Raw genomic sequence first — 8803 nt, forward strand, 5'->3', positions numbered from 1 at the left:
ATTAAGAGACTTTGTATGTCTAATTAATAATTATTTTAAATGACAATATTATTTAATAATCTATTTTAGTTATTAAATAATTAGTTTTGACATTTAAATGATTATAATTGGAAAAATGGCATTTTTGGAGAAATAGAAATAAAATTGAGGAAACTGCAAAATCCAAGTGAGGCCCATTTTACCCTATGGCCGGCCACCTCTTTGTGTGTTTCCCAATTATTATTTTCAATTTTAATTGCCATGTAATTGCTAATCAAAGCCTAGCAATAATAGGAAAGTGGTGGATCACACTAAATAAGGCAGTTAATCAATTACACAGTAAAAGAGGAAACTGCTTATTTGGAAAGTTGAGCTCTTCCCTTTTCCTATATATAGCTGCCACCTCTCTCTACTCTTGGTGTGTCTTTGTATGCAATATAGATCACGAAAATAAGAGAGAAAAGAAGAGAGAAATTTCGAATTCCTTGTTAGAGAAGTGCCCACACACATCAAGTGGTACCTCAATCATAGTATGTAAGACTATGGAAATTCTGCATCAAAGAAGGAGAAAAGAAGATCCAGGTTCAGATCTTGGTGATGCTCTGCTACAGAAAGGAATCAAGGGCTAGAGATCTGAACGGAAGGAGTCATAATATTCCGCTGCACCCACTGTAAGGTTTTCTAAGTTTATATGTGTTTATTTTCATTGTTTTAGAATTCATATTAGGTTGTTAATCCAACATACATGATAGTAAATAGATCCTGGTAAAATAATTTCCAACAAATGGTTCCCCTAATACCAATTGTGTCAATTCCAGCACCTCTTGTGCCCCATATCTTACAACCAATACGAGAAAGTTATCCTTTGTCTACACTAAACCCTGCCACAAACACTAAACCATTGTACCTGACTCTATAGCCTCAATAGACACTACCAATGCTATTACTCCAGCCAATGTTAAACCTGTACCCTCCCAAACAGACATTCCACCTACAAACACAAATCCTTCACCCTCTCATCTAACCCAAACCATTGTCTCAGTTCCCACAGGTACAATAATTGTTCAGAACTCACATCAAATGGTCACAAGGTCCAAAAATGGCATCACTAAGCCAAAAGCCTATCTTGCCACAAAGCATCCTCTACCCGAGTCTTTACTGCTATCTAAACCAAAATCCTTACAATCGACACTCAAAGATCCTCAATGGTTCACTTCAATGCAAATCGAAGTTATTGCTTTAAAAAGGCTGGCACATGGACATTGGTACCCAAACAACTGGCATGCACATTATTGATAATAAATGGGTTCATAAGATCAAATTAAATGCAGATGGATCACTCGACAGGTTCAAATCGAGATTGGTGGCAAAAGGATATTTCCAGGCTCTTGGAATTGATTATGAGGAGACCTTCTCTCTTGTGGTTAAACCTGTTACAGTGCGTACTTTATTATCTTTGGTTGTTAATTCACATTGGAAAGTAACTCAGCTTGATGTTAGCAATGCCTTTCTCAATGGATTGCTAACTGAAACTGTGTTCATGCATCAGCCACCAGGCTTTATTGATCAATCAAAACCTTACCATGTATGTCTTCTTCACAAGGCCCTTTATGGTCTTAAACAGGCTCCTAGAGCCTGGAATGACAAGCTAAGAACTAGTCTTATTCAATGGGGTTTCACTAGTTCAAAATCTGATGCATCCTTGTTTGTTCAGGGTTCGGGAGACCGACTTATTATACTCCTTGTTTATGTTGATGACATACTTGTCACAGGTACAAACAAGAACCTTATTACACGATTAATTACTGATCTCAACAAGGAGTTCTCTCTCAAAGATCTAGGTGATGTACACTATTTTCTTGGAGTTGAAATATTCAGAGATAGCAGGGGCATGTTCTTGTCTCAGACCAAATACATTACTGATCTATTAGTTAAGGTACATATGGAGGGTGCCAAAGTGTGTTCAAATCTTATAAGCAACACACTAAATTGTTCTTACATGATGCAAAATTGTTTGAGGATCCCACTCTTTACAGAAGTACTGTAGGAGCTCTGCAATATCTCTCCTTGACAAGACCTGATGTGGCTTTTATGATAAACAAACTTAGCCAATTCCTCAAAGCTCCTACTGTGTCACACTGGGAAGCTTGTAAACGATTACTCAGGTACCTTAAAGAAACAATTTCAGATGGTTTATTGCTCAAACCAACCAAAGTCTTGGCCTTGCAAAGCTACTTCGATGCTGACTCGGCTAGTTGTATAGATGATGGAAAATCCACGGGAGGCTATGTTGTGTTCATTGGTGACTACTTAATCTCATGGTCAGCTAAGAAACAAAGTGTTGTGGCACGTTCCAGTACTGAGAGCGAGTTTTGTGCTCTATTCAACACTGCAGCAGAATTAAAATGGATTGTTTCATTACTCACTGAGCTGCAAGTTCGCTTGCCCCACTGCCCTATTATTTGGGTTGATAACCAGAGTGCGTCTACCTTAGCCGCTAACCCAAATTTTCATGCTCGCTCAAAACATATAGAGATCGAATTACCCTTTGTCAGGGATCAGATATTGGCCAAAAGTCTATCAGTTCAATATGTTCCCAGTCATGACCAAGTGGCTGATATGGTCACTAAACCATTAACCAAGGATCGATTCATATATTTGAAGTCCAAATTGAAAATGGCTCCTACCCCTTTTTGTTTGAGGGGGGATGTTAACACAGCTCACTAATCCTAGTTAGTTTTCAGCTAGCTTAGATTAGTTAAATGTGTCAGTTAATGGTTGTTAACTGTTTCTGTTATGAGCTAATTGCTCTGTTTTGTACTTGTATAAATACAATTCTTATCAGTTGAATAAAGTGAGCTTCTTTGCATTTTCTCTGTCTTTCTTTTCTTCCATACTTTCTTTCTCTACAGTAATGATTTACTTTCATGAAATATAGATTTAAAATGATGTTTGTGTTGATTTGGATGGTTTCATGTTGGTTTATGTGCATAATTGATGAATGTATGGAAATCGCAATGTATGTTGTAAAATATTGTTTGTTTTTTTTTTTCTGGAAATATTTTTACTGGAAAGTAGACGAAAACTTAATAACTTTAGGCTTTTACAGAACTCAATTTGAATTTTTTATATGATTTTTTGAATTTGGATGAAATTATAGCAACACATGTGCGCGCGTGGACAACGGCTTGATGCGGCTTCAGACATGTCTATGTCCAAGTTTATTCGGACAAGGGCTGTCCTAAGCCCCTCCTGACCGAGGTTTGCCCCCCAAGGAGGCTGCTAGCAACCCTTTCCTCGCCCAAATGCAGCCTTGTGTACGCACGAGGAGTATGCAATGCATACTCCCCTAGTGCAATCTTGTTTTTGTGATGTCTTTTGATTCAAAAATTATTTTTCATTGAAACAAAATTCAAATTTTGGTAGAATTTTTTGTAGAATCTGAATTTTCAATTAGAAATCTAATTATCAGAATAAAATTAATTTTTATTAATTTTTTAATTAATTAAAATTAGTTTTAGATATTAGTAGCTTTTGAATTTGAAAATTTGATTTTTCTACAATCTAGCCTTATTGTTAATTTTGAAATTTTTGATTATTTTGATTATTTTATTTATTTTAATTGTAAGATCATATATTACTTATTTAATTATTAAATTTGAAATGATCTTATTTTGATATTAAAATATTAATAAAATTTAGAAATAATATAGTTAAAGTTTCAAAATTTGCTAACCACATTAGTTTTTCAAAATTTGTTATTTTTGAAATATATTTTATTAAATTAAATTATAAGATTAGAAAAATGTTAGTTTGAACATTTTATCTTATTAAATATTTATTTTAATTAAAATTAATTTTTGGCAAAATAACATGAAATTTTGAAAAGTATGTTAATTTTGGTTAGAATAGAAATTTTAGAGTTTCTAACCATAAAATTTTCAAACATAGGATATTTTGTTTTATTTAATTATTAAATCAAATTGATAATATCCTAACCATCAAATATCTTTTTTTTTTTTTTTTTTCAAATTGTTTATTTAATTCATTAAATTATAAGATTAGAAATACCTAAATTTTAATTTAAAGATATTATATTATATTATCTTATTAGATATTTAATTAATTTAAATTATTTAAATAAAATAAAAATTTAAAAATTGCTTAGATATTTGAATTTCACTTAGAATTTAGGATATTTAGGAGATTTGTTAGATTTTAAATATTTTTAAATACTTTCTAACAACCTAAATTTTAAATTCTAGTTAAGATATATTTTAAATATTTTATTTTTAAAATAGAAATATCTTAACGTACTTTCCAGTTATTTGTTACATGTATGTATGTATTGTTTGTTTATTTATTTATTCAATTTTTTTTTTTACAAACCTATTATTTATTTAATGTAAATTGCTATGATTAAATTGTTGACAGATCCTATGATTAGATTTTGATCATAGTCCAATTGTCAATAGATCTTATAAATAATTTGTAACAGGTAAATTTTGTAATTTTTTTCATCTGTGTAAACCTAGTAACATGATAGGGCCCATCCAAATCATTTAACCTGTGTGAGCCTATATGTTTGCTTTTGGGCTTGGATGCATATAGAAAGCCCATTTAAGTTTTATTAATTAAATGGTTTAGGTTGCTAAAATAAAATTTCACATAAAATAAATTTATTTTGGCCCAATTAGTATTGGGCTTATTCAATGAATAATAATTATTTATTTAATAGTTAAATTCCTCTCCTTTGGGCCTTGTGTGAGAGTTAATGGGTCAATAGTAGTGGGTACATACGACATACTGAACCCATCCCTCCCTCACACGAACCGCCCCAATTGTGAAGGCCTATTTGCCTTATTTAAATAATTGGATTAGGCTAATTATATTAGTCTAACCTAATTAAAATTAAATTAGCAACATAATTAGTTTTAAAATATATGAAATTTATTTTTCATTAGATTATTTTAATACTAATTTTAGAAAAGCACTTAGTTATTGAGATATATTCTAGATAGTTATTTCTAGTAACTAATTATATTTTCTAATATTTAATTAATTAGAAAAATATATGTAAGTTGAAAATTAATTAATTTTAGATCAACTTAAATTAGAATATTTTTCTTGGATATTAAATTAGAATTAATAATTAAGTTGACTGATTCAAGAAACTTAATTATTTGTTTATAATATTTAATACATTTAATTAAATATTTAAGTTGATTTTATTATAGACACTTAAATATTAGTTATTTTCAAAGATATTTAATTAGATAGAAAATTATATTTAAGTTGGAAATTTTAATTTCAGAACAACTTAAGTTAGAATAATTTTCGAAATATATTTTATTTTATTAATCATTTTTCCACTAAATTTCGAAATTACATTTATTTAATGTAGATAATTTTGATTTTTTTTTTTGAAAAATAGATTAAAGATGAAAATTAATTATTTTAATTAATTTTAGATCAACTTAAATCAAGTAAATTTTTTCATTAATGATTTATTAAAATAAATAGACTAAAATATATTATATTTTAATTAGAAACTAAGTAATTAGTGAAATATCTAGATAGTTATTTTCTGTATCCTTGAAGTATTTTTCAAGTGATATTTAATTAAATAGAAAATTAATATTTAAGTTGATTTTATTCAAGATACTTAAATATTTGATATTTTTCTTAGATATTTAATTAAATAGGAAAATTATATTTGTGTTGAAAATTAATTTATTAATTAATTTTGGACTAACATAAATTAGAATAATTTTTCACGATTTATTTTATTTTATTTTATGTCAATTTCAAAAATGTGTTTATTTTAAATACATTAGATTTTGAATTTTGCTATACATATTTATAGAAAATTAAATTTGAGTTGAAAATTAATTTTAATGAATTTTGGACCAACTTAAATTAAGTAATTTTCATAATATTTATTGAGAATTATTACTAAGATGGAAAATATATATTTTTTTTTATTTTCAGATCTATCTAAGTATAATTTTATAAATATTAAATTAAAATTTATATTTAGAATTTTCTAAATTGGTAATTTTAATTAAATAAATAAATATTAGATGAAAATACACTTTACATAATGAGCTTTATTATAAGGATATTCGATCTCCATTGTTGGTTCTACATAGTTCTTATTTTAGTGAGTTATCATCCCTAATAGATGAACGTTCATTAGGAATTTAACGCCGCAGAATCTCGAAAGATAAGTATTATTTGTAAGTATTTTATTCTTAGTAACGTCCACCCCAATAGTGATTGCTAAGAGTAAGACTTACAAAAGTATGAAACAATGGTGGAAGCTCATAAGATAGAATGACCTCGACTCTCGCCTAAACGGGACAACGCTAGATTCTCATCTTGATCGAATAAAAGGTTGCTAGAATGTTTGTCATTTTAGATGAGCTAACTACTCTATTCAATGATTGATATCTTTGACTCTCACCCAATACGAAGCATTGGTATCAGTTTGTTGGAAACCTTGCAAATTATTTAGGATTGTATGTTTTAGTATTTTCACTAGTCATTCCTACTTGCTAAGTGCTAATAATTTCTGAATGTGTATGATTTTGTATTAAACCTTATTTGATTTCTATTTATTGATACTTGTATAGAGATCATTACACAAAAACTAGCTAACCTAGCCATTGTCTCGACGCTGCTACAAGAACTTAAAGATGCACAGATTGTTGATTAGTTCTTACAGAAGAAAAGAGCAGGCTTGGCAGAGAAGGAGGCAGAGGATTTCTCTGAAGGTACAGACGACATGTTGAGGTATAAGGGAAGAGTGTGTGTAGCCAACGACGTAGAGCTTAAAAGAAAGATCATGCGGGAAGCACACACTACACCCTACTCAATGCATCCAGGGTCAACCAAAATGTACAATGACTTAAAAACCTTGTATTGGTGGCCAGGGATGAAGAAGGACGTAGTTGAATTTGTAGCTAGATGCCTCACATGTCAACAAGTTAAGGCTGAACATCAGAGACCAGTAGGGATGTTGCAACCCCTAGACATCCCAGAATGGAAGTGGGAGGATATAGCCATGGATTTTGTGATAGGACTACCCCGAACAACCAAGCAACACGACTCAGTTTCGGTAATTATAGACAGACTCACAAAGTCAGCACACTTTGTTCAGTAAAGTCTACTTACAATGCAGAGCAGTACGCTGACTTGTACGTACAAGAGATATTAAGGTTGCATGGAGTTCCAAAGACGATAGTCTCTGATAGAGGTTCAGTATTCACCTCCAAGTTCTGGGAAAGTTTACATAAGGCAATGGGGACGCGATTGAAATTAAGGACAGCATTTCATCCCCAAACAGATGGACAATCTGAACGCACCATCCAAATACTCGAGGATATGCTTCGAGCGTGTGCACTAGACTTCACTGGCTCGTGGAGCAAGTATTTACCCCTAATGGAGTTCTCTTACAATAATAGTTATCAAGCCAAAGTCGGAATGGCACCATATGAGATGTTGTATGGACGAAAATGTAGGTCACCGCTTCACTGGGATGAAGTTTGAGAAAGACGCTATTTAGGTCCAGAAGCAGTAAGAGAAGTTTCAGAAGCAGTTGAAAGGATACGGAAAAGGATGCTCACCGCCCAAAGTAGACAGAAAAGTTATGCAGATCTGAAAAGACGGGAGGTTGAGTTTTCTGTAAGGGACTTAGTGTTCTTGAAGGTATCACCTATGAAGGGGATTATGCGTTTCGGAAAAAGGGGAAAGTTAAGCCCAAGATTTATAGGTCCTTTTGAGATACTGGACAGAGTTGGTCAGGTAGCTTACCGTTTGGCCCTACCGCCAACATTAGCAGAAACGCATAATGTTTTCCACATTTCCAAGTTACGTAAGTATGTACCTGATTCAACACATGTACTTAAGTACGAGAACTTGAACTTGCAGCAGAACATGAGCTTTACGGCACGCCTTGTGCGCGTGATAGAAAAAGGAATAAAGGTCTTACAAAATAAGACTATACCCTTAGTCAAAATCCTGTGGAGTGATAGTTCTGATAGAGAAGCGACATGGGAGTTGGAGAAGGACATGGAGAATCAGTACCCCGAGTTATTCTCTAGTAAGTAAATTTCGAGGACGAAATTCCTGTAAGGAGGGTAGATTGTAATAACCAAAAATATTCAGGCATTATTTTTTTTATGATAGTCTAAATATCTCGATGTGGAAGTAATGATTGCATAAAATCTATTATTATTGTTTACATATGTCTTTTATTAAAGTGGTAACAATTTTAATTTATTGGGCCTTACATTTTTCTTCTTATAAATCTAATAAATTATGTTAGTATTACTATGTTATTATTGGGCTATAATTGATTAGTTAAATAAAGTTGTAATTAAATAAGTATAAGTTTAGCATTAAAAAGAATCTTATTATCTTGAGTTTATTGAAGTCAACGTGCAACACTAGGAAAAAAAATAGGACTTAATTAATCTAGATATAGTTAGTGAGGTTAGGAGAATACTTGGTATAATTCTTATATTAATAATATTTTATTAGATTGGAGAGAGAGTAGTTTCATGCGTGTTATTTTATTGGTAATGCTTGAACTACATATATATATATATATATATATATGAGACCTATTCCCACTAGCTATGTGTACATGAGATGAGAAGGGAAACAATTCAAATTTTAAGTAGATAGATGATTCACGTGGCTATTATAGAGATATAAGCTCATATTTTTTTAATTAGTTAAAGACCATTTCCAAACCACAAACGTGTGTGACTTGAAGGGAATTTATAAAATTTTTATTTGTTTTACTCTACACGTGGAT

General features: G+C 31.1%; 1 protein-coding gene across 1 annotated transcript; it reads left to right on the top strand.

The window, feature by feature from the left end:
* Window positions 1-1234: 1234 nt before the first annotated feature.
* LOC133034192 (uncharacterized) lies at window positions 1235-8091 on the top strand. Its single transcript, XM_061109233.1, has 5 exons — window positions 1235-1915; window positions 1999-2601; window positions 6707-7099; window positions 7168-7498; window positions 7547-8091. Exons 1-5 carry the CDS (start codon window positions 1235-1237, stop codon window positions 8089-8091), a joined length of 2553 nt encoding a protein of 850 aa, XP_060965216.1.
* Window positions 8092-8803: the final 712 nt, after the last annotated feature.

This window comes from Cannabis sativa, chromosome 2 (assembly GCF_029168945.1).
Source record: "Cannabis sativa cultivar Pink pepper isolate KNU-18-1 chromosome 2, ASM2916894v1, whole genome shotgun sequence".
In the NCBI taxonomy this organism is placed as follows: Eukaryota; Viridiplantae; Streptophyta; class Magnoliopsida; order Rosales; family Cannabaceae; genus Cannabis; species Cannabis sativa.